General features: G+C 50.9%; 1 protein-coding gene across 3 annotated transcripts in view; it reads left to right on the top strand.

The window, feature by feature from the left end:
* Window positions 1–25,621, top strand: part of PI4KA (phosphatidylinositol 4-kinase alpha) — a 135,794-nt gene that overhangs the window by 1,126 nt on the left and 109,047 nt on the right. For all 3 annotated transcript variants that reach the window (XM_036758604.1, XM_036758592.1, XM_036758599.1), the window contains exons 2-8: window positions 11,897–12,013; window positions 13,049–13,142; window positions 15,617–15,705; window positions 16,593–16,665; window positions 17,762–18,021; window positions 19,209–19,275; window positions 24,216–24,364. In XM_036758604.1, coding sequence (XP_036614499.1) covers window positions 11,897–12,013; window positions 13,049–13,142; window positions 15,617–15,705; window positions 16,593–16,665; window positions 17,762–18,021; window positions 19,209–19,275; window positions 24,216–24,364 — 849 coding nt within the window. The remainder of the gene's footprint in view (window positions 1–11,896; window positions 12,014–13,048; window positions 13,143–15,616; window positions 15,706–16,592; window positions 16,666–17,761; window positions 18,022–19,208; window positions 19,276–24,215; window positions 24,365–25,621) is intronic.

The following is a 25,621-nucleotide window of genomic DNA, read 5'->3' as shown; positions in this document are numbered from 1 at the left end:
GCCTGCTAAGCGCCTACTATGTGCCAGGTACTAAGCTAGTTCTTGAGAGAGACTAGGAAACGCAGAGCCTCAGGGGTGCTGGCCTTGGAGTCAGGAAGCCCTGGGTTTGAATGCTGCCTCTGGGGATCATACAGGTGCATGGAGCGTCAGATGCCCCTTCTGTGCCAGGCCTTGTGCTGGGCGGTAGACAAAGGCAGAATGAAGGTCCTGCCTTCCAGGGCTTTCTCCTGCCTCGGGCACCCTCTGGGATCCCTGTGTATGTAAGTGCGTACTAAAGAACTTCCAGGCAGCCTGGAGGGGGGCTCAGGAAAGGAGGGGGTTGGGGAGGTGACCTGGGGGCGCAGGGGAAGGCTGTGGCTGGACTCTGGCCAGGAGCTTGAAAGGGAGACAAGTGTACTGCCAGGCTGCCTTGGCTCCTCCTCTGTGATCTTAGTGGTTGGTGGAGGCATCCAGGTGTGTCTCACCCCTTCCCTGGCCCCAGTCTCTTCTCCTAGGAAGCACTTTGTACGTTTTCAGCATCAGCTCTTCTCCTCACTTGCCAGACCTTCACTGGAGGTGGGCAGTGACATTCTTTACTCTTTTACTTGGTGTCTAGAATTAGCTACAGCCTTGCGTGTAGCAGGCCCTAGCTCAGAGTGGGGGGTAGGCTGCTTCTGGTGCTGCTCATTGGTGCTGAGGAAATCCCCTTTTCCGAGAGGGAAGGACCCCCCTGGAGGGGGAAGGAGGATGCTGGGAGCAGGATGTGTCCTCTATGGGAGATAAAGAGGAGTGAGATCCTGGAGATGGAAGGATGGAGAGTCTTGTTTCAAGTAGAGCAGAACAGGACTCCGTATCAGGAGGAGGAGAACCAGTTATGGGAAGGGCAGCATTGGCGCCTCCTGGCTCTGGGGCCGGACGGGCCACTCCTGAGCTGGGTCACCAGGATCCTGCCAGGGACGTCCTGTTTCAGGAAGGAAGGTGGCAGCATGCTGGCCTTTCGTGAACTCTTCTTACAGCACACTGTGGTTCTGGCTCGAGTTTGTTGTGGAGAATGAGATGTTTCTCCTAACCCTAATCCTTCCTTAGGAAACAAAAATGCCAAGATTCCCCCTGGGCTGTGGTGAAAGGGTGTTAGAAGGTCAGTATGAGCACTCCCTCCAAAGGCGCAGATTGCAGCCCCTCTCTGACCTTCATCCTGGGACATACTTTTGTCCATGCCCTTCCATAGATTCTAGAATCACAGAATTTCAAGTTGAGAGGGACCCCAGTGGCCATTGTGTTTAACCCAGACCTGAAAAGGGATTCCTCATCTTCAGACCCAGCAAGTGGACTCATGGAAGGCTCCGGTGAGGGGAGCTCCCTACCTGCCTAGACAGCCCATTCCCCTTGTGAGTGGCTCTGATTGGAAGATTGCTCTAAGCCAGAAGTGTCCAACTTGCTCCTGTAAAACTGAACCAGATTAAAGTGTAATTGGGAAATGCTTAACAAAATAAATACAAATACAGTATGACATAGATAATGTGAGTTTGTGGTTTTTGAGGTCAGTATATGGCCTTGCAGAGATCCTTTTTGTTTGAGTTCGACACCACTACTCTAATGGATAATGTAAATCTGATCTCTACGGCCAGCTTTGCACCCTGTTCCCACTGCTCCTAGTCTGTCCCCTAGGGCCAGGTCTGCAGCAGGATTCACCCAGGGCCTTCCTCTCGGTCTTATTTGACAGGAAGCAGTGCCACTCTCAGTCTGGCCAGCTCATCTCCTCTGGTGCACACATTTCCTGAGGGTGTTCCATGGAGGAGGAGTGAGTGAAAATGTGCCTGTTGGGAGGGTGTGTCACTGAGACTTATACTGGGGAGAAATTGAGGCAGCTCTAGGAAGGCCCTCATGAGCTTCTCCACACTGGCAGCAGGGTTCCCAGTATCTAAGGTCTGGCTCCTTAGCTTGGGAGGTTGTGAAATGTGTTACTGCCTGACTCAGGCCAAATAGATCCTAGGCTGTTGCTTCACACTAACCAGACTGACAGCTGAGATTGCATTATAAATCAGAATGCCAACTTATTACCTTACACTGGTGAAAAATGCTGGCGTGGCCAGTCAGCCTGGGCTCTTCCCAGGGCGAGCACCTTCTCTCCTGCTTCTGGAGAAGCTAAGGTAGCAGCCCTTGTTTGCATAGGGAGGTCAGAGTAATGAGGGCTGGAGAGTCTTAGAGTGGTCAAGCTGGGACCACCCGATGGAAGTGCTTTGCCTTAGAAGTGGCTGGCCTGTAACGGATGAAGAGACCTTCCCTCCCTGTTAGAATCACCCTAAGAGCTGACCCTTACCAAGGGTTTTAAAGCTTTCCAAGGCATTGATAGACACCACAACATCCCTGGGAGGTCAACACTGGCGGCATAATTTATTCCCCCCATTTCACAGAGGAGTAAGCTGAAGGAAGCCCAGCTTTCCAGCGACTCATCTCTGGTGAAGGTATCAGAACTGGCATTCAAGTCTGGTCTCTAACCCCAGGGCCAGGGTGTTTTTGGCCACCTCTGGTGACTGGCCAGGCTCCTTTCCCTACCCCCATCTTCCACACGTGTGTGTAGATACCGTTTTTCTGCTGAGGGGCACCTGGGAGTACATGCTGTGCCACTTTCTGCTGTCAGAGAGACTGATCAATGCCTCCTTGGCGGCAACCTCTTAGGTCAGAGCAGGCCAGCAAAACCAGCTGGTGGCTGATAAAAAGAAAATGCATCTTGGGCCGCTAAGAAGGCAGAATCCTGCTGTCCCTCAGGGCTGAATGTTGCCTGGCGCATGACTCCTCCCGATCATCTGCAGTTACAGAACTCGGGCTGGAATCAATCCCAGGCCAGCACCATTGTGGTAGTCTGCACTGTTTTACCCCAATATTCAGTTCAGCAGTAGGTGTGTAACAGGCATGAGAGATTCAGGGGATTCAGAAGAGAATTTGAGGTAATTTGAGGAAAGAATGCCTTTGAAGGGGGGGGTGGGCATCGTGAGAGTGGCCTCTGAACTGAGCTTTGCCCCGTGAGAAGGATTGCTAGTGGGAGATGAAGCCCCAGGGGCCGCCTGCCAGGGCCACTGAACAGTCCAGTTTGACCATAATATCGAATGTCTGAGGCAAGGCTGGGAAGGGAAATTGGAGCCAGTTAGTGGGAGGTTTGAAATGGCAGCCGGGCAGCTCCCGGTCTATTCTGGAGGTATCTGTAAGGCACTACGCAGAGCAGGGAACTGGCCTTATCAGCGCCGTGTACTGGGTGTGAGGGCTTACCTCCTGCCTCACCTCAGAGTCCTGAGCCCCTCTAGGCCTCATCTGCTAACACCTCCTCATGGGGTTAGTGCGGAGCCCAAACGAGCCAAGGTTAGAAGTACTTTGTTGTTATTATTGGTTCTCCAGACCCTCGGAGAATGAGTCACTCTGGCTGGACCAGTGTCCTCAGTGGTTGAGTGTTTCTACTGAAGCGGTTTTAACTGTATCGGCGTGGACATTTTTTTGAAACGGACTTGAACTCTTCTCGCTTTCTGAGATTGTCATCTAGTGCTGTTGATACTGCTTGGTGTGGGCTGTGGGCTTTGCCCATGGAGCCTCTCTGCCCCTTGTGCACCTCAGGCCTGCCCAGGCAGGCCGGCCTTCATTGGCTGCTGACCTCCTTCTGCTTACTGGGTCCTTCTCCCTTGTCACTTCAGCCGGAAAGCATTGGCCTTTTTGTAGACGACACCAGTCAATCAGAACTCATTTCTTTTTATTAAGGGAACCAAATCAATCAGAGCACGTCAGATGTCATCTCCCAGGCTTTCTGTTTTGTTTTCCTGACTTTATCTGGCACCTTGGAAGCCTGAAGGTTCTGGAAGATTGACGTATGGATAGACAAGATTATACAGGGCTGTGAGGCAAGAGGGCCGTATGGTTGAGCTCTGTAGGTTTATCCAGAAAAAACCTCCGCAAACTCTGTTTCACGAACACCAGTTTCTAATATGAGAGCCTGCTTCACAGACTCTTGTATCAGCTTTGTGCAGATTTTCTTATTTCTGGCAGAGCAGACGTGCAGGGCCTGTGTTTCTAATTTTAGACAGCCATTACAGTTTACAATTTACATGTGATTATCCTGTGAAAATACTTAATTCTTTCAAGCATTCCTGATGTTAGGATGGGTAATCCTTCTATTGTAAGTGACAATCCCCCTTGTCCTGAATGGATGAACTTCCAAGAGTGTAGCCTGGTGGCCAGCAGTCTGGCAGTGGCTCTGAATTCCAGGATTTGAGGCATGCTGTTCAGGGACGGGTTGGTGCCTGAAGCCGTTCAACTCGGCAGGCTCTGCTGACTTGTCTTAGCCTTCGGAAGCCTACGGTCATGATGCCGTGAGAAGAACCTTAGTGGAGGCCTCAGGGGAATTGTCCATGAAAAGTATCCAGGGAGAACAGTTGAAAATCTAAGTAAATGCTCCTGGTTTGGGGACCTGCTGAGACTGGCTGAGGCATCTCCAAGCTCTGGGGTCTCAGATGAGCCAAGAAGCCATGCCAAGTCGGGCTGGTTGGTCTTGAAGTCTGAGTGTGTGATGGGATATTCTCTGGGTGCTACTTCCCCACGAAGCAGGAGGGATGTTGGCTGTTTGCTGGTCACAATGTCCAATTTCTGGGTCCTGGCATTCCCAAAACAAAAGGTTTTGACTTTCTGACTTTATTGAATCTCAGTCCCAAGCTACTGTGTTAATTGCTTGGTAAAATGCTTCGCTCCTTAGTGCCGCTGTACTTCCAGGTGAAGGTCGTAATACTCAACTACTGGTAGCCAGCTTGCATTTGACTAGGTCGGTGACCAGGTGGCTAGACCTCCCCTCTCCTCCCCTCTTCTTGGAATTTCTCTCCCTTCTTTCCTGCTTTTTGTTGGCCTTTTGCTTCCGATGACCATGCTGTGTGGGTCCTGTGTCTCCTTTCACCCCGGGGCTAGCCCAGAGTGAGATTTGTTGGTAAGGGGTAAGTCAGGAGAGAGGCCTGTGTTCAGGCCTCTTCCTGGTCCCCTCCTCTGCTGCAGCTCTGGTGGCAGAGCCCCCGGCACCTGGTGTCTGCCCTGCTCCAAGTCCCCAGCGTGGCTCCAGCTCACTTTCTTTTCCTCTGTGCTTTATCCATCCACCCGCTTGGGGTGATCCTCTCCAAACTTCCTCTGATTTATTCCATACGTACTTGTGGCCTTCCCAGCTAGTGTAGAAGCTCCTCTAGAGCCGCACCACTTTGTCTTTACCTTTCTGGCTCCAGACAGACAGCAGGGGTGGCTGCAAATCAGTCAGCACTGATTAAGGGCCTACTATGTGCCAGGCACTGGGGATACAAAAGCAGTCCTACCCTGGCCATTGCAGTGCTACGTCTGTCACCTAGGATGTTTGGCAGAGAGAGGTGGCATACTCTGTTGAGTGGCCAAAGCCTTGGAGTCCCAAAGATCCTGCTTCCAACAGGCATTAGCCATGTGACCATGGACGAGTTATTTTCCTTGAGTCTTAGGCAGCTTCCTACCGAGAATGCCCCTTAGGAGGGCATCTCCACACCCCTATGAAGTCACACAGCTGGGAGGAGTTCCACACCCCTCATGAAGTCACCAGGGGATGGCTCGGTTTGCTAATCGTTTTCGGCATGCTGCCTTGTCTCCGAAGCTTTGAGGCTCAGGCCTTTTCTCCCCCTATGCTGATCTGCTTCTTCAGAGAGCCCCTGGGTTTGGAGTTCCCAAGTCTCCCGTCCACCAGCCATCTGGCCACCCCCAGCTCAGTGACCTTTTATAGGGAAACCTTACCTTTCTGCCCTGTAACACTTTCAAAAGGAGAGCATTTTTTTTCTTTAGAAATCTGCAACAATATTGTTCATTTTTATTTTTCAGCTATGATGTTTAAAGCATCTATTTGTATTTCTTTGGAGTCAAACATCTTATTTTGGCCAATGGGGATGATTGGGGATCAGGCTTCAGCTGAGATACAGGTTCTGTCTGGCTAATCACAAAACTCTGCCAGAGTCAGAAACAATTGAGATGAGGACATGAAGCTGCAGTTTATAAAGAGAAACTTTGCCATCTGGCTGCATCTCCTTCGAATGACTGGTACCTTTCAGACTCACTCTCTGCACACTGGTCAGCAGGTCACCCCTTGTCTGTCCTCATTCCTCCCTGCAAGGTCCCTGTCTTAGGGTCCAGTGGGGGCCGTGCCTTCTGTCAGTCAGTCAGCAAACATTTATTATGTGCCAGGCCCTGTACTAAGTGCTGGGGGTCCAGTCCCTGCCCTTGAGGAGCTTACAACACCCAAGGGTAGGGGGAGAGGGGAAAGTGATGACTGGGCAGTGTCCCACTGAGGGGGAGGGGGCCCCAGATCAGTGCAGCCTGATGGGGAATGAGGAGCTGCTCTCACCTGGGCGTGGCTGGTGATGGTGCCATTCCCTAGTCAGAGGCCCTTGATGAAGCAGAACCCCAAAGGAAATGGCTTCCTGCAGGACCAGGAGGTTTTCCCACTAATGAGCTCCTGGGAGTCCCAGAGAGTCTTTCCTGGTCTCTGCCTCCTCTGGTTTGCCTAAGTAGGGGTGGGGAACCTGTGGCGTCGAGGCCACACGTGGCCATCTAGGGCCTCAAGTGCAGCCCCTGACCGAATCTAAACTTCACACAACAAATTCCCTTCATAAAAGAACTTGGACTCAGCCAAAAGGCTGCACCTGAGGACCTAGAAGGCCACTTGTGGCCTTGAAGCTGCAGGTTCCCCACCCTTGAACTAGAGACTTGGCCCCTTGGGGCAGCTAGGTGGTGCAGTGAGTAGAGCACTGGCCCTGGAGTCAGGAGGACTTGAGTTCAAATCCAGCCTCAGACACTTGACACATTTACTAGGTGTGTGACCTTGGACAAGTCACTTAACCCCAATTGCTCTAACTTCCCCCCTTCAAAAAAAAGAAAGAAAGAAAAAAGAGAGAATTGGCCCCGTGCCTGCGCCTGCCACATAGTAGGCACATCATGGATGCTGCTTGTGGCCCTGACCTTCTGTCACTGTGGTGCGTGTGTCTTTGTTAGATCGTCTGCCCCTCAGAAGCTTCAGAGGCCCCTTGTTTATGGGCTTAGATTCAGGAATACTGGAGTTCAAATCCTGACTAAGGCACCTACCAGCTGGGAGACCCTGGGCAAATTGCGTTGGTCAAGTTAAGTCTGCAAGCATTTATTAAGCACCTACTGTGTAACTGCTTTTAAAAAAAGCCAACGTGTCTTATTAAATATCTGTTGAATTGTGTGGTCATCTCCCGTTAAATCACGTCATATTAAATGCAGAGTGACTCAGGCCAGTGACACCTCGGAGAGGCCGCTGAAAGGCACGGCATGGAGGGGTCTCCTCTGCTTTGTGGCAGTCCTAGTGTTTCCTGATCTTTCCGCCTTCTCATTGCTCGTGGTTCGGCCCTCTGGTGCCAAGGAGAACAGTCCAGTCCAGGAGGGACCTTTCGCCATCCTGGCAGTCCTCTTGGGAACAGTCTTTGACTAACTCGACTTTTGTTTGAACCGTTCTATTGAAATATCTCTCACCAAGAACACTAACTCAACAAAAAAGTGGTAATAGTCATAGAATTTGAGTTAGCAAGAAACTCAGTTACCATCAAGTCCAACTCACACAACAGACCAATGACTACTACAACCTACCTGACAAGCGTTCAAGTCAAGTCACCAAGCATTGATCAAGCACTTACTGTATGCCAAGCTTTGGAGATTCAAAGAAAAGCAAAAACAGCCCCTGCTTGCCAGAAACTCATATTCTAACGTGAGGGGGAAGCAATATGTAAACTATAAAATATATATACAGGTTGAGTGAGGGGGAATCTCAGAAGGCAGACACCCCCAGCATCGAGGGGGCCGCAGAAAGATGAGGAGTCAGGCAAGCTCTGGTGAGTCATGGAGGACGTGGTGGGGATGGAGGTACAAGGACCCTGGCAAGTTTCTATGGGGCCAGGCGCTGAAGGGCTTTTGGAGTCAGACCAAGGATCTTGTATTTGATCCTGGAGGTGATGGGGAGCCCCTCAGATTTAGTGACCTGATCAGACTCTGCAGACCCCACCAAAATCAACCTCACTGTAGTAGCCACCCGCTTCTGCTGGGCCAAACCAGTCTATAATCTAATCTCTTCTCCACACGGCCCTTCAGATACTTGAAGGTGGCTGTCCTGTGTCCTCCAGACTTAAAAGCCCTCAGTCCCTTCAGCTGGTCTTCAGGTGACCTTATGAGCCTGATTTGTAGAAGGTGCTCTGAGAATGCTAGCAAGAGCCAATGAAAAGCTCCCGTCTTTGGCCTCAGGAAGCTTAAAGGACTGAGCAAGTGCAAAGATCGAGGCCAGGAAGGCACGTCCAGGCAATGAACAGGGAGCATGGAACCTGAAACTGAGAAGGCTTCCAAGAAATGTGATAGCCGTGATGGAACCCTTTGAAGGGCTGCCTCCTGGAAGAGGCTCAGATTTGCTTTGCTTGGCCCAGAGAGCAGAACCAGGAAGAAGGAGGAGCCAGAGAGGGGTACATTTCCCTCGATTAAGGAAACAACTTCCTAACAGAACTGTCTGAACAGGCCAAGTTCCCCTACGGGACCCAGAATCTTCAACCCCATGAATGACCACTAGTCAGGGAGGCGCAGGGCATTCCTTTTCACATATGATTCGAACTCAATGGCCTTTGAGGCCCCTTCCCTCTCTCAAAAGTCTGGGACTCCCAACATCCACCAAAAAAATAGAATCCAAGTGAGAAAGTGATCGGCACAAAGGGGAACTCAAGCTAAAAAGGCAGGTGGGATTTGGAGCAGAAGGAAGGGCTGCCTTAGAGCAGGAGGAAATCAGGGAAGGCTGCATGGAAGGGGTGACACCTGAGCTGATTTGTGAAGAAAGAGGATTACAACAGGCCAAGAAGTGGCAGGCCCTGATCCAGATGAGAGGGGTGGTGGGAACAGGTGTGAGGCAGGGGGAGGGAGGACCAGGTCAAGGGGAAGCTAGCATTTCCCCCTGGGGCTAGAGGGGTGTTCTGATAGGGAATGAAATAGGTTGGGAGAGGTGGGGGCCTCAAAGGCCAGGACTAGGACCTTGTCTTTGATCATCTAGATGGGGAGGGAGGGAGTGTATTAGTGAGCAGGGGACGTCCCTTTGGTGGGGCTGTGAGATCCCTGGCCAAGAGTCCAGAGGGAGAAGAGCGGCAGTGGCTGCTTATCGCAGAGTCTCGCACCCAGTGGGCATTTCCTAAATTACTGCTGCTTGATTTTCATTCCCTTCCTCACCCTTGGCTCTCAGTCCCTGCATTCTAAAAATTCTTTTAAAAACTCACTTTCTTCTTGCTCTTCTCTCCAGCTTCTGACCATTTGCCTTTAAAGAGGGCACTCCTTCACGTGTCGTGTTCTTGTCACACAGACGGGCCAAGGAAGGGATATGGGCTCTGGCCAGAAGCCGCCAGCCCCCTGGGCCTGCTCTGTCTTCCCCAGCTGGGTGTCCAGGGTCACTTCGATCATTTCCCCTCTCCTAAAAGGGAGGTGAGGCTGCTCACGTTGCCTCCTGGGTGGGGCTTTGCGGAGAATCCGGAATCTCTGGGATGAGAAAATGTTTTGTTAATGGCAGCCACTGTTTTTAAAAATAGTTTTTTTATAGAAACCTTTCTTACTTTGCTTGGATATCTTATAGTACCTCTTTCCTCCCCCTCTAAGAGAAGTAGGGCATGGAACAAAGAATATCTTTTAAAGAAAAGAAAAGAGGAAGGATAGAAAAAATCAGCAAAACTGGTCAGTGTATTGGAAAAGTTTGAAATGCCTGTGCTCTTCCACCCTTATGGGCCTGTCACTGCTGCAGAAGAGTGGGGGGGGGTTCTCCTCCCCCTTCTTTGGGGCCACGCGTGTTCTCTGTAACATGCTTGTTTCCATTTGTATGGTTGTTCAGGCGAGTCCGACTCTTCATGACCCCGTTCGAGGTTTTCTTGGCAGAGACACTGGAGGGGTTTGGTATTTCCTTCTCCAGCCCATTTTACAGTTGAGGAGGCTGAGGCACACTGGGTGAAGTGACTGGCCCAGCATCCCCCGGCTAGCGAGTATCTGAGGCTGGATTTGAACTCGGGTCTTCGGGACTCCAGACCCAGTGCTCCGTGCACTCTGGCCCCCCGGCTGCCCTTATATTACTGCAGTCCTTGTTTTCCTGCCTTGCTCACTCCTCTCTGGGTCAGTTCCTGGAGCTCCTTCCATGCTTCTCTGTATTAAGCGCAGTCATCGTTTCCTGGAGCATGGTACTATGCCTGTCGCAGTCATGTGCCAGTCCCCGAAGGGTGGGCATCATCTCCTTTGTTTCTGGTTCTTTGCTACCACAAAAAGTGCTGCTGTAAGTATTTTGGTCTAAATGGAGCTCTTCTCCCTGCTTGCTGCTCTGCTCCTCCTCCCACCAGACCCTCTACTCTCGGCTCTGGGCAGAATTCTCTCTGGCTGCCCCCCAGGCCCAGCACACTTTCCCTCTTCAGCCCTGACCACTGACCTGCCTGGCTTCCTGTAGGTCCCAGCCAAAGTCCCCCCTTCTACAGGAAGCCTTCCCCAACCCTTCAGAATGCCAGTGCTTCTCCTCTGTTGGGTAACTTGTTTGTTTATAGTTGTTTGCATGTTGTCTCCCCCGTCAGATGGCCAGCTCCTTGAGGTCGGGGACTTTTACCTGCATTTGTATCTGCAACCTGTTAGCATAGTGCCTGGCCTATAGTCCATGTTTATTCAATGTTTATTGACCGACTGAATGATCTCCTCGGAATCTGTGCCTAGGATTGGAATCTCTGGGTCAAAGGGTATGGACATTTTAGTCACTTGTACTGATTCACAACTCCCACCAACGATGCACCTGTGCGCCCATCTGACTTCAGTCATCTCTGACGTTCTGCTGGGTGTGAGGCAAAAGCTCGGGGTTTTTGCAGCTGACATGTCTCTTCTCATTAGTGATTTTGAGCTGTCTTGAGGTTGTGAATAGTTTGTATTTCTTCTTATGAGAGTTGTTTGTTCATGGGAAATGGCTCTTGGTCCTTTCTTTTTATCTGTTAGGTAGGGGTTTGTGTATCTTCGATACCAAACTGTTACCTGAGGACTTGGACAGAAAGATTTTTTTTCTTTTTCAGGTGCTTCCCGTCTTAAACACAGATGCATTAATTTTGTTTGTTCAGAAGTTTTTTAGTTTTATGTAGTTGGTTATCCATTTCATCTTCTATAATTCTCTCTCTTCCTTCTTTGCTTAAGAGTACACCTTCTACCCATTGCTATGAGAGGTTCATGATCTTCCAGTTTTCTAATGATGTGATCTTTCAATATCTAGTTTGGATTTATGGGGGATACGGCATAAGGTGCTGCGTCAGGCTAATTTTTGCCAGACTGCCTTCTAGTTTTCCCATCATTTTTTATGAAATTGGGAGGTTTTTCCCTAAGGAATTTGATTTTGAGTTTATCAAACACTGGGATATTGAGTCTTATGGTTTTGATTTTCACTTGTCTAGTCAGTTCCACTGTTCTACTTTATTTTTACCCAGCACCAAGTGTTGGTTGGCATTTTTGTTGCTGGGAATAGTGACTTGATAGGGTGAGAAGTGTAGCTGTTTCTTCTTTGCTTTCATTGCTGTTGTCTGGACCCCAAGTTGGGTGAGATTTTCTACCTTGTCTTGCTCAGGCTGTGGTGGGAATTGCTTTGTGATAGACATTTTCAGCTTGTCCTTTGCTGGGTTGGAAAAAGTTTCGAGTATGGTGGCTGACCTCCGGTTTTAATCAGACTTGGTGATTTTCTTTCTGATCCATTTAGGAGATGATCTCTTATATGGAATTGTCCAAGTGAAATAGGCCAGGTTTTTCTGAGGAACCGCATGGATCTTTGTAGCTCAGATCCAGTGCAAGTCAGGGTTGGCTTTCACTTTATGACGTTGCGTGTTTTGGTTCCTTTGATTAGGTTGAGAAGCTGCTTTGCATGTGTCCAGTTGACTTTCATGGGATTTTCCAGTTGGACGAACGTCGGAGAGATGCTGTCATCGCTTTGGGGATTTTTCTCGTCGAGTCAAACCTACAGGTATGGTTCTTACTAGATCTCATGTTCCTGGTGATCATTTACCTGACGATGAAATGTATTGCTCAGAGTCATGAGGTTACAGAAAACAGGTTAATCAAAATAACTTAAAATCAGAAGTATATGTTTGTGCGATGGAGCTTGGATCCAGTGCACATTATTTTCACGGTTCAGTAATAGATGCAGGCTTAGTGAGGGTACTAAATTTTTAAGCACGTTAAAGATAACTCATTTTATTTAAAATGCTTTTTTCCATTGTATTTTTGCAATTTTATCTGAAAACCAAGTGATAATTTGGCCCTTTTATTTACCAGTTGAGGTGAAGAATTCGCAGCGGGAGGAGCCATGCCCAAATTTAAGGTTAATCATCAGTGTCGGAGCGAATGCTTGTCAGACTCTGTTATTACAGAGCTTCTGTTCCCAAACAATCAATATGTAAATTGTCCTGTTTAACCAAAGAATCATCAGCATTCCACAAATGTCTGAATAGTAAACACGGATAGGTATTTTAATAAAGACACGTCTTTTAAATCTTTAGATTCATGTTCCATACTCATACTCTTTCAGACATTGCTGTCTGTCCTCCTGCCCTCCACCCTTCATCTCCTCTGTCTCCTTCTCTTTCAGCAGAGACTGTCCACCTTGTTCCTTCTTTTCACCCCCATTCTGTACCTCAGACCCCACCCTTGCTTCCCCAGCTCTCCGTCCGTTTTTGGCTGGGGAAGACATGACCCTTCCCCTGTGCCCTCCCTGCCTGGCTCCCTCTGTCCTCTTCAGTCTCTGCTTCCCTCTGCCTCGAATGGCCTCCCCTTTTACCCCCAACTGTCCTCAGTGCGCTGCCTTGTCTTGGGTCTCCCTGGTACTCATGCCCTTGTGTGCTGATATTTTCCTCCAGCCGTCCTTGTTCCTGGACTCAGGTATTGAGGGCAGGCCTCACGTCCCCCAAGTCTATCGGTCAGGCTCAGTAATTACAGGGGGCCGGGGTTGGGGGATACATCTACTGACTCCTTTTTCAGTGTTCATCTCTTTCTTTTTCAGCACAAAGACCACATTATCCCCTACCTTCTCCGCCTTCTGAGGGGTCTCCCCAAAGTGCATTGGATTGAAGAAAGTGCTGCACGGAAAAAACGAGGTGGTGCCTTGTTCATTTTTCTTTGAATATAGCTGAAAAACATAAACATGCCAAGGGCCATTCCCACACAGGGGCCCTCAATGGTCTCCTTAAACCCCTGTGTGATTTTATAGCTCAGACCTCTGTCCTTAGAGCATGTGGATGGATGCCTGTCCTCATTGCTATGACCTGGAGACACATGCCCCTCTCACTGTCCCTGCACTCCTTGTCCACTGCCTCCCATAAGGAGGCACTTGGGGACCTTCCTCATCACCCTGGCATCTCCAGGATCCCATTGTAGTGCCATAAGCCCCTCAGTCTTGTTCCCAGGTGTGTACTTCCATGCATCACAGAGTTCCCCTATGACGCTTCATCTTGCTTTTGGGGGTGAGAGTGGCAGGGTATTGGGCACCTGGCAGCTTCTACCATGGCAGATGCTTTGAGCTTGGTTCTGGCAGCAGACTGAGGCTGTAAACGTCAACTAGTAAGGAAGCCAACATGGGAACTACGTCATTTTGATTTTTCTTTCAGAGTCAATGGTGGTAAGATGATTTTTTTTCTTGGTTTTTTAACTTTGTTTCTTTTCTATCTTGGTTTCCAGAGAGTTTAAGGAAACCTTGAAGACCTTCATTGTCACCCTGTGTATCAGGATTGTTTAGGGGCCAGAAGAGTATAGCTTTTGAGTTGTGAAGGATCTCAGGGTCCCCACCACCACCATTTTATAGAGAAGGAAGTTGGGCCCAGAGAGGTTCACCAGTCACACAACTAGTATGTGTTTGAAGGAGGATTTGAATCTGGCTCTTCCTGACTCCAGGCCCAGGGCCTATCTACTACGCTCCTCTGAGGCTGACAGCCTTCCCTGGACAGTAGCTCCTGTACGTCATTAGTTTTTGGGGTACTGACTCCCCTGGATCATGGGGTTCTGATGTGTCCAAAATGTCACTCTTCATTTCCTTGCAGCCCCTGTGCTGTTTCTGTTGCTGGAAACACCAACTCCACAGTCTCCAGGCTTAGTCACTGAATCTGAGAGTTGAAAGAGGGCTCCATGGCCAGTGTCTTGTTAACCCTGAGCTTGCCCCAGCATGGGCAGCAGGCCTTTGCTCAAAGGCCCCATTCTCTTCTTTTCACAGGCAGCCTCTACCACTCTGGAATGCTTCTAGTTCTTAAGGAGTTTTGGGTAACTTCAGCTTCATTTTAGTGGCTCACAATTGCTCCCTGTTCACCCAAGCTGACGAAGGTTAACTCCTTTAGTCTTTGGTCTGATGGCCCTGCAGACCCTTGAACAACTCTCCCATCCCCTTTGGTCTTTTTCTTCTCTAGACCAAAGTCCCCGGTTCCTTTGGCAAACCCCGCTGTGCGCAGTCTCTGGACCCTGCGTTGTCCCCATTGCCCTCTGCCCCCAGGTGATGCATTGGTGGCCTGCGTCACCCATGTTGCCATCCTCATTCACCCTGCTTTCTCTGACTTGTGTTTCTGAGAGGATATGAGCTATATGAAAGATGTTCTGCCAGGAGGCCGGATAAGGGGATGATATCAAGAACCATGTTAGTTTAAATCTAGAGTTTTTGAAGGGGCCATTGGGATATTCAGCTTAAATCTCTGTCTTTTTTGAGTCTGACTCTTTGGTGGCAGGCCATTAGCACATTTCTTCAGAAACTTTCTTTCAGGGCCCATGTCAGAGCCTCTGTACTGGCCTGGATGGCTAATGGGCGGGAATCTGCAGCTCATTTTTTTCCTCTAATTACACGTAAAATCAATTTCTAGTGTTTGTTTTTTAAAATTTTGAGTTCCAAATTCTTTCCCTCCCCCCTCCACCTTTTATTGAGAAGGCAGGCAGTTTTATATGGACTATACATGTGCAGTCATGCAAAATATTTTCCTATTTGTCATGTTGTGAAAGAAAACACAGCCCAAAAAAAAACCCTCAAGAAAAAGAAAGTTTAAAGAAAGCCTGCTTCGATCTGCCTTCAGACACCCTAGTGCTTGTGAATGCAAGTGTCGCCATGAGTCTTGTGGGGTTATCTTGGATCCCTGTCTTGATCAGGATAGCCGAGGCCTTCACAGTTCATCACGTTGCCGTTCTTGTGTATGATATTCTCCTGATTCAGCTGACTTCACTTTGTATCAGTTTGTGTAAATCTTCCCAGGTTTTTCTGAATTCATCCTGTTCGTCATTTCTTCTAGAACAGTACTATTCCATCACAATCACATACCATGGTTTGTTTAGCCATTCCCCAGACTCCAGTTCTTTGCCACCACAATAAGAGCTGCTAAGAAATATTTATGTACATGTAGATCCTTTTTCTTTGATCTGTTTCGTATACAGACCTAGTAGTGGTGTTGCTGGGTCAAGGGTTACGCACAGTTTTATAACCCTTTGGGCCTAGCTTCAAATTGCTCTCCAGAATGGTTGGATCAGGTGACAACTCCACCAACAATGCATTGGTGTCTCAGTTTTCTCTGGAGGTCACATCTGATGTCCTTGTGTCTTGTAGGCATGCTCCCCGTTGCAGAGAACTTCAGTTTCAGCTTGGTGACTTTGTTGTCGGATGTAGCCTATCGGGATTCTACCCTCCGGAACGAGGTAAGATTTGCCACAATTCTCTGATGTGCCAATGGCCGCCTTCCCAAGCTTACTTTTGGTCCAGGTCCCATCCAAGAGCAGGAAATGTTCATGTATCAAACTGGGATGTTAGATCGCCAGTAGTGAGCTCAGAACCCAAACCCTAGAGTGCCCCATCTTCTAACCAACAAAGACTGACCAAAGCTCCTGCTCCGTGCCAGGCTTGCCAAACAAAGCCCAAACAGCCCCTGCCCTCCAGGAGTCCTCTTCCAGGCCAAACTCTTAACCCCTTGGTCTTGGATCTTTTGGGCCAGGTAGTAAGTGAAGCTTCTCTCCTTCAGGGCCCAAGCTGTTCAAGTTTCAGCCATTTTTTAGATGCCTCATTAAACAAAGTGGACTACCGAACCAAATTGGACGTTTTATTTGGCCCACGGTTGTCCCTGTGCTGTCCATCGATCCAGTGACCCCCTTGGAGGCTGCGTGAGGTGGCTGAGCTCCCCCAACCCATGGCCACCTCCACGGTCCTGCTTCTGAAGTGCTTGCACCTAGGGTGCTGGGGGGGGGGGCGTGGTCCCTACTCCCTCACTCTCAGCTATCCCCTTTCTCTGTGAAGCCTGCCTTTAACCTCACTCTGCCCCTGCTCCTTTTGGCCTCTTTAGCTCCACTGAAGGTTGGTCTGGTCAGATGACCAGCCGTTTGGGACGGCGTGCGTCAGTCCTTCAGAAGGCTCTGAGGGGAGGCCCAAGAGGACATGAAGCAATGCCGGGGAAGAACAGGACGGGGGTGGGGGGGGTGTATTTGCTCTTTCTTGGGGCAGAGGGCCAGCACTGGCCACTGTACCCCTTCATCAACATGGGATTGATTTTTTTAACCTTTGGATTGATTTTATCTGTTCTCTTGGCTATTAGATTTTCGAGACAGTTCTGCATGTTTTGAATATCCTTTTGGGAATGTGCAAGGCTTCAGAGATACAGGAGAAGGGTATGTTTGTTGTTCTTTAATGACGTGGTTCCATGGGATGGCATACTGCTCACCTTTACCCCTCTTCACTCTCTCTAAGGACAAAGTTGATGGTTTAGGACTTGTCCCAGCTCTCCTTTTGTAGCTGCTGACTTTGTCTTTTGCATCTGATTTGGATCCCACTTTGTCAGGATATGCCCATGCTTCCCCTCTCTTGAAGGGCAGTCTGGGCTGTTCTTGGGCAGGCCCACTCCCTGGCATGGCACGACAGCCCGTGGCTTTTCTCAGTAACATGACAGGCATCTTTGAGCCACTCCCAGCCAAAATGGGAGGAGCAGGTTGGACTTTCACAGAGCCCATAAATGGCACTGAGCGGGGAATGCTAGTCTGTGACTTTGGATAGAGAGGCCTAGCTAGGCCTCTCTCCCAAAGGTGCCACCTGTGTGGGGCCAGGCACCCTTCATCTCTCCCCAGCTCAGCTGGCACGTGTGTCTGATGGGGACTGGTGTGAGAGAGCCTAACACCCTCATCTGGTGCTAAGGGATTGGAGGCTCCAGGGTTCCGTTCTGGCTTCCTGCATTGCCTTGGAGGGGCCTAGCCCTTCTCTGCCCATCTGTAAAGTGGCGAGAGCAAAACTTGTCCTAATCCTTGTCCCCCAGGGTTGTTCAAAGTCAAATGAGGTCAAGGGTGGGAGAACCCTGAGCCCGCCACTGAGTCCTCCCCAAAGGCCTGGCACGGCCCATTCATGGCTTAGTAGTTGTGACTGAGGCCCTGGCCATGCAGCCTGTCTGCTTTCTGCAAGGTTAATGCTGTCAATGCTTGTTGCTGGGGCGCACACTGAAGCAAGTGGCTCCTGCCTGACGCACCACAGACCACCCACAAGAGGCCTGGCCCATGCTGAGGGTCTGCCCCAGCCTGAGCTGACTCTGCTCATTTTAGGTTGGGCTGGCACCTGGATCTCGGGTCCTGCTGTTCCCTCCTCAGGCAGTGTCCGTTCCTGGAGGGCTGGGGCTGCTCCCTCTTCTCTGGGCCCCCAGACTTGACTGCAGGGCCCAGCTCTTGGGCATTTTGATTTTGCTTCCCTTTAAAACATCTTTCTTGTGTCCTTTTATTCCAGAATACTTGTGTCGATACATAGTGCCCTGCCTGCTGGGCATCTCCCGGGCCTTTGGGCGCTTCAGCCTTACCGACGAGCCCCTCCTCTCCAGGCTTTTCCCCCAGATCGCACCACAGTCACTGAAAGTCCCAGAGGAGCTCGAGGGCATTCGGAGGCGCTCCTTCAATGACTTCCGCTCCATCCTTCCCAGCAATTTACTTACTGTGTGTCAGGAAGGCACCTTGAAGAGAAAAACCAGCAGTGTCTCCAGCATTTCACAGGTGCGTCTGGGGCTCCCCTTGCAGTCACATCTAAGTAAGGTAGGAAGACCTGAGCTCCAGCACAGGCTTGTGTGGCATCAGAGGCAGATCTTGGCAGGCCTCACCTGCTCACCAGTGAGCAAGCTCCTCCACCAGGCACAAATCCATCCAGATTCTTTCACCCACTGAGAAAGCCGGTCTCCACTTCCCGGGCCCAACCCCTCCTCATCGCTTTTCCCCAGGATCCCTTCGTGTGTGCTGCCCACGTTGACCCCTTGGTGCGGGGTGGGCCCGTAGACCTGGCTTTGCTTTCTTTGCCTTGAGTTATTTTGATCTTCCTCGTATTGAGAAAGGCATTACAGAATGGGATATTGCAAGTTCAAATCCAGCCTCAGGGAGCACCTAGCTGTGTGACCCTAGGCACATCACTTTGCCTCTCTGCCTCAGTTTCTTCATCTGCAAACATGGAGATAATAGTGGTACCGGCCCCACCCCCTCTAGGGCTCCTGGGAGGATCAGGTGAGATAATGTTTGTGAAGCTCTTTGCACAACTTCATGTGTGATCCCAGGCCTGGCTGTTGTCATCATGATGATTATTTTATGATCATGGGGACTCCAATCATCGATACATTATCCTCAGAAAGAACCAGTCTGCTGTCTTCCTCTTCGCTGAATGTGCCTTTTTTTCTTACGCCTTCATTATGGAGTTTTGGCTTTTTACAAGGTTGATGGCAGCAGCACACCCCAGTAGGATGATCAGGCATTACTGTGTAGTTAGAGATTGATTCAGTTGTCTTCTGTCTCCTCACCACTGGGGAGGGAGCAGAAGGTGCGGGTCATATGCTTGCAGCACCCAGCATCCCTCTAGGAAGCAAAGACCGTGCATCTTGAGACAGAGAACAGGGACGAGGACTGTGGAGGCTGTAGCTCAGAGGCAGCCTTCATGGAGGACAGCACAGCTGAGTCTGGCCCTAGAGAAGTCCTTTTCAAAACCAGGAGAGGTCTGAGGGTTACTAAAGTCTTCTTTTCCTTCCCTGACTTGGCCTGGGCCCTCACAGGACTGGCCTGGAGTGGCTGACCGTCAGAGGGTTGCCCCCTTGGGCAGACCGGCCAGGGTTTCTGGCTGCAGCAGATGAGGACCCTCTGCTGGCTGAGATGCTGTGGGGACTCCAGTCATCAGGCATCCTGTTTCTTGTTCCCTATTTCAGGTGAGCCCTGAGCGAGGAGTGCCAGCCCCCAATTCTCCTGGAGGATCCATCTTTCACTCCCTGGAAGGTAGGAGCATTTCTTTGGCCTGAGGGTCAGTGAGTTGGAGCGTGGGGTTTTCATAGTGCCCCCATGTCCAAGGAAGAGGCTGGGTTCCTGGGACTTCCATGGTCTGGGTGTGCCTTGGGACATGGGGGTGTGCCTGAGGACATTTCAGAAGGCATTTCATGGCCATGTAGAGCCGGGAGGGAGTCTGCTACATTGTTCCAAAGTTGCAGGGTCCCTCCAGAATGAGAATGGTCCTCTCCAGAATGGTCCTCCCTCTCCTGCCCACTGACCAACTCTTCAGCCCCTGCCCATCACGTGCCCTGCCTGCCTAGCATGAGGCTCTCTGTTTCCCCGTGATGTGCTCCATAGAATCACAGACCCTAGAGGATATCCCATCCACCCACCTCCCCACTGCAGGAACCCAGCAGGGCACTTCTGGTTAAGTCCTTCCGGTGATGGAGAGTTCTTTGCCTCACATTGTTTCTCGCATTATGGGCTGAGATCTCAGAGCAGCCGGTCCTCCCACCTCGTGCTCCCGGCCATCCCTCGTGTGGCTGCACTTCAGGCATTTGAAGGCAGCCCCCTGGTCCCTTTGGCTCCCATCTCCGATTCCTTCAGCTTTTCTTGGCTATTTGCTTCCTGTATCTTAGAGATGCCAGAAGTGCCCATCTGTTGTGCTGTGCCCGATGGAAGTAGGGACCCGCTTAGGGCTTGGACCTTGGGAATCAGTCCCTCTTAGGACACTGAGGTGGGGTCTTGGGCCTTGCTTAGATGGCGCAGTAATGGAAGCCACATGTGAAGCCCAGCTTTCTGACTCCAGCACTGTCCTTTCCGCAGCAGCACTCATTTTGTCATGGCTTCCCATAGGACAGAAAAGCTTCTTGGACAGGGACGCTTCCTCTTTTTTTCTTTTCTCAGCTGCTAGCTTAAGACCTTGCATAGAGGTAAGTAAGCTCTTTAAAAAGGCTTGTTGCTAGAATCATCATAAAGTAACCTTCTTTTCCATACTTTTTCACAAAAAAGCCTGATTAGGACTTAAATCACTAATGCATTTTCATGGTTAGTGTTTGATCTCCAGTGCCTTTCCCCTAAGCATAAGCAGAGATGGGCATTCATCAAGAACTTGGCCTTTCTCCTTCCCATCTGCTTTCCCCCTCCACTCCAGGCCCTTGGAGGGCAGTGAGCACCTTAAATTTCGGTTCTCAGCATTCTGGGTGATGAAAGGCTCCTTCCCTCCTGAACAGGCTCCCTCTCGGTGTTCCTTTTGATGTGGACAAACTCCCTTCTGAGGTACAGATGGCAGCCCAGCCACTAACTCTGTGTCTCTTGGCCCGGTCTGCCCCCATGTCTTCCCTGGGGATCCACCCTTGGGGGTCTTTTCAAGTCAGTGCTGGCTGTCAGCAGTTGGGTCTCTTGTGCTCTGTGGCCCTGTCCTTTGAACCAGGGACACCAAGCAGCCTGTCCCCCTGGTCTCTGTGGCCAGAGCACAGAATGCCTGAAAGAGGGCTGGCCTCATGCTCAGGCTGCAGCCCTTCTCTGTCCCAGCTCCTCCCTGGCCCCCCTGCCACCTCCAGAGAGGCTAGATTCCCAGAAGCAGCGACTGGCAGTCTTTACCACTTCTCCCCTCTCACTTCTTCTAGTCTGGATTCTGGCTCACATTCTGCTCAACCACCAGGGTCTTCCCAGATACTAATGGCCTTTTCATGGATCGATGCCTCTGCCCCTCGTCAGTCTTTGCCCTTGCTGACCTTCCCCTCTTCCTGCCTCCTCTCTGTTCCCTTGGTTTTGCCACATTGTTCTTCCTGGGTTTCCCTCCCCTATGGTAGAGCTGTCAGTGGCTAGTTCTTCCAACCTAGAAGGAAGGAATCCCCACCCTACCAGAGCCTCTCATGATGCCAAGAGCACTTCCACATGTTAATGAACTCCTCTGATCCTCCCTCATCACCCCCTGGGAGGCAGATGGGTGGAGAGAGGTCCAGTGGGTACCCCGAGTCATCCAGCCAGAGGGTGTTGAGGCTGCAGGAAGGCCTCCACGTCCTCCTCTAGAGGGGGACCATGGCACTTGGGGGCACGTCTCATTCTTTGAGAATTTTGCCTTGAAGCCTAAATGGATCATTGTGCAACTTTCCTCCTATCGTTTCTGGTTCTGCCCTCGGCATCTGGCAGAGCCATGCTGATCCCTTGTCTGTACAGAACCCTTTTCATCATGTCCCCTTGCATCTCCTTTCCAGGCTAACCACACCTGGGTCCTTCAGTCAGTGAACATTTATCCCAACCTTCATCTGAGTCAGTCAGTAAATGTTTATTAAGTTAGCCTTTGGGCTGCCACGTGTCCCTGCTGACTCGTACTGAGCTTGCAGTCCACCAGAAAGCCTGAATCTTCTTCAGGAAAACTTCTCTTCATGTATTCTGCTCCTCCTCTTATACGTGCAGAGTTGGTTTTTTTGATATATATGTATCCCCGGTGATTGCATTGTATCTTCTTAGACCTAGCCCAGTGCTTCAGCATGGAGCCTGGTACGTGAGATGCCCTTCTGCCAAGTGAATGAGCCTTCCATCTAGGCCTTTCTCCATGTTTTGTTAAGTAGATGTTAAGTAGGGAGCCCCAGTACCATTGGTGACCTGCCCCACTGAGGGGAACCCTCCGCAGTCCTGCCACCCCCCTCCTGAGCGGTCACATTGCACATCCTCTAGAGATAATGTTCTCCAGAGCTTGGTCCACAACGTTCCTTATAATCTACAGGTTTGATCACTTTTCCAGAAAAGCTAACAGCCTGGCGTGACCTGTCCTTGATGAAGCCAGCCTGGGGAGCACCACCTTCCAACCATTTCTTTAAAAAACATTAATTTTTTCCCTATCATTGAAAACATTCTTTCTTTCCCTTCTGCTTTCTGCCCCTTTGAAAAAGAAAGAAAAAACAGCACAAATAACAAATATACACAGTCAAGCAAAGACTGTCCGAAATGAGCCGTGTCCAAAACATGCACCCGAGTCTAGAGGTTGATCTGGAGCCCGATCCCGGAGCCCGCGCCCGGATCCCACGTCCAGCTTGGGTCTGTGGGTGCAGTCACGCGCTTCATCCAGAGTCTGTGCCCAGAGCCCACATCCAGCACGGGTCTGTGGATGCAGTCCTGGCTGGTCACGGCGCTGGTCTGAGGGCCCATGCCTCTCGCAGTTGTTTGTCTTGCTGCTTTCCCAGCCAGTTCTTTCGTGGTCCTTTGGGGCATTTTTCCAGGAGTTAACATCAAGTTGGCAGATTCTATTCTCTTCCCCTTTCTTTGTCCTTCTCCATTCTGGTGGCAGTTGTTGTTCAGTTTTATTTGACTCTTTGTGACTCCGTTTGGGGTTTTCTTGGCAAAGATACTGGAGTGCTTTGCCATTTCCTTGTCTGGCTCATTCTACAGATGAGGAAACTGAGGCACACTGGGTGACATGACTTGCCCAGGGTCACCTAGCTGGTTAGTATCTGAGGCTGGACTAGAACTCAGGACTTCTTGACTTCAAACATGGCACTCTCTCTGCTGTGCCTCCTGGCTGCCCGCATCTTGTGGTACCCCTCCTGTTCTCCATGATCGTTCACATCTCGCCCAGCAGTCACATCTGCCCTTTCTTTCTGAACCTGTGGGTCTCATTCATCTGGGCCAGTCGATAGAAATTCATCAAGGGCCGCCAAGTGGTCTTCTGCTGTCTCCTTTTCTTGGGTATCAGCCTCTTTCAGATTTGCAGCACTGTGTCTGCACAACTCAATCAGCTAGTCAGGGTGGCCCCCAGGACTTGGCCCTGGGCCCTCCATTCTTCTCTCTCTAGACTGCTCAGCTTGGCGAGCTCGCCAGCTCCATGAATTCCATGGCCAGCTCTATGCCGATGATTCTCTGGTCTGCTTCTCGGGCCCTGACCTCCAGTGGTGCATGTGTAAGATGCCTCTAGCTTCTCAGGTCCAGAGGGGGCTCATTCTCTTTCCTGCCCTGCCTGCTGTTGTCTCGGCCCCCAGGCTCAGCCTCCCAGGAGTCATCTTGGAACCCTCCCTCTCATCCCCTGTATCCAGGCACTTGCCAGGGCCTGTTGATTCTACCTGCAGAACATCTCCCTGACACTTCCTTCTTCTCTGGACACTTCCTTTCCAGGGGCTCCCCATGCCTCACTCATCCAGTAGGCTTCTCCTTGGTGCCCATCCTCCACTCAGTGCTCAGATTGCCCTTCCTAAAGGGTGGCTCTGGACGTGTGCCCCTGCCCCCCTTTTAGCAAACTCTAGTAGCTCTGGTTACCTTTGGGACCAAACTGAAAGGCCAGTTGGGCTTTTAACATCCTCCAGCCCCCAGCTCCTGTTCCCTTTCTGGTCTGCGTCTACCTCTGTGTCCCAACAAGGAGCTTCATCTCCTGGCTTCAGATTCTTCTCCCCTTCATGCTGGTCCTGCCTTCTGGCTGAGATCACACACCTGTGCCCTTCTTCCCTTGGATTGGCCCTGTGCCCCTGCAGCCCAGAACGCACATGTGGAGGCAGGCCCCAGAGTGGCATCCCAATTCCTCTCTGCCCCCTCCCTGAATGTCCTCTCTTCCCCCAGTAGAGTGGATGCTTCCTGAGGGTAGGCCTGGCTGTCTTTGACTCCCTGCACTTAGTTTACCTTCCCACCTGGCACATGGGAAGCGCTTAGTAGGTGCTCAATGGTTGCCAACACATCATGTCTGTAATGTCATTGGCGCACTGTCCCCCACATCGCACTGGGAGTTCTTTGGAGGCAGGGTCTAGTTTTTTGGTTCGGGTTTGTTTTGCCTTTCTTTGGGTCATTCCCTGCACTTGGCATAGTCTCTGCCCGAGGGCGGGGTCTAACAGATGCCCATTGGCTGCCAGCCTGGATGCCCCAGCCTGGACCCAGGCCAGAGGCAGGGGCACTAGGGAGAGGGCACCCCATGTCCCTCCTGGGGGCTGCTGATCAGGTGCTGGCCTTTATCTCCTCTGCAGGGCCTCTGTTTCCCGAGGGGCAGATGCTGGACCCGGAATGCTACTTGTTCACAGCTAGCTCCAGCTTCTCAGTGTCTCCGCTCATCCCTGTCACCAGCTCTGCTGAGTACAAGATTCCCCTGGAAATGCTTCGTGACCTCCTCACCTTGGTAAGTCGTATCCATCACAGAGCCCTCCTAGGGCTTTGCTCCTGAGCACTCTTGGGGGCCCATCCTGCTCTGCGGGGGCCCTGCGGTCTCGCCTGCCAGGAATGGCAGCACTGACTGAAGATGGATGACAGCAGCAACTCGTGTCCACACTGTGGCAGAACAGGAGTGAGAAGTCTCAGCATCTGGGGCCCCGCTCTCTCCCCCTCCTGACGTTGCCACGTCCGTCACAGGCACTCCCGTGTTCCTGACCTTGGGATTGCCTTGATTCTTTCCTCTCCTCTGCTGGTCACTTTGCCTGGGCCTGTCCGTTCTATACCCAGACTGTCTCTTCTGTTAGTCCCTTGATGAGCATTCATTAGGTGCCTGTGGCGTGCTGGGCGCCAGCCTCAGCACTGGGGCCTTTTCCCTGCCCCGTCTAATCACCCTTCTGGCTTTCCTGCCTGCCAGCCTGGGCCCTTCTGGCATGGGCCCTGAAGGTGTGCCCTCCACTCTGCCCACCTGCCTTGCGTCTCCCTCTTGAGTGTCCTCTTCTCCCATTAGAATAGAGGCTCCTTCAGGACAGGGACATTCTTTCTGCTCTGTGCAGTACCTGGCCCATAGTAAGTGCTTACAAATGCTTGTTACCATTTTAAAAACTTTGAAATGTCAGATTTTGTAGATACTCACTCTAGGGAGGAGGTGGGAGGGAGGCAGACACTGGGAGTGAATTTGCCTTCTCCTCTGGGGCTGCTGAGAGGAGAGCATTCCCACACTAGGGGGGATTGCCGTTGCTCACGAATGGCAGGGCCGTAAGGAATTATTAAGAGAAAGTGGACAGTGCCCCAGATACCCCAGATTTCCCCCCAAGTGTTAGGAACCGTTCTGTATCCTGAGGCTTATTTTTAACACACACCCATGTAAACAAATGAGGATGTCTGGGAGAACAGTTCTGATCTTGGAGTTTGATTTCTTGTCCCTTGATAAAAAGAAATGAGGGAGGTGGGGGGTGATCATGGAAGCTCAAGAACCTGCCAGGGGCTCCTTCCTTCTCCCCCGGCCTCAGAAATGCTGTGTGTGTGTGTGTGCGCGCGTGTGTGTGTGCACTCTCCATCACGCCAGGCCAGGAGCCCTCTGAGGGACAGACAATGGGAGCCAGCCCATGCATGGTTGGACAGGTCCAAATGTTAGAAAATCCTTCTTCCTGGAGGCCCCTCTCCACTGGTCTGAATCTTGCCCTCAGAATGTACCGAAGTTACTTGAGTCATTGTAGTGCACCAT

Source organism: Trichosurus vulpecula, chromosome 1, assembly GCF_011100635.1.
Source record: "Trichosurus vulpecula isolate mTriVul1 chromosome 1, mTriVul1.pri, whole genome shotgun sequence".
NCBI classification, from domain to species: Eukaryota; Metazoa; Chordata; class Mammalia; order Diprotodontia; family Phalangeridae; genus Trichosurus; species Trichosurus vulpecula.
The sequence above is the reverse complement of the archived record's forward strand: the minus strand, read 5'-3'. Positions and strand labels throughout refer to the sequence as shown.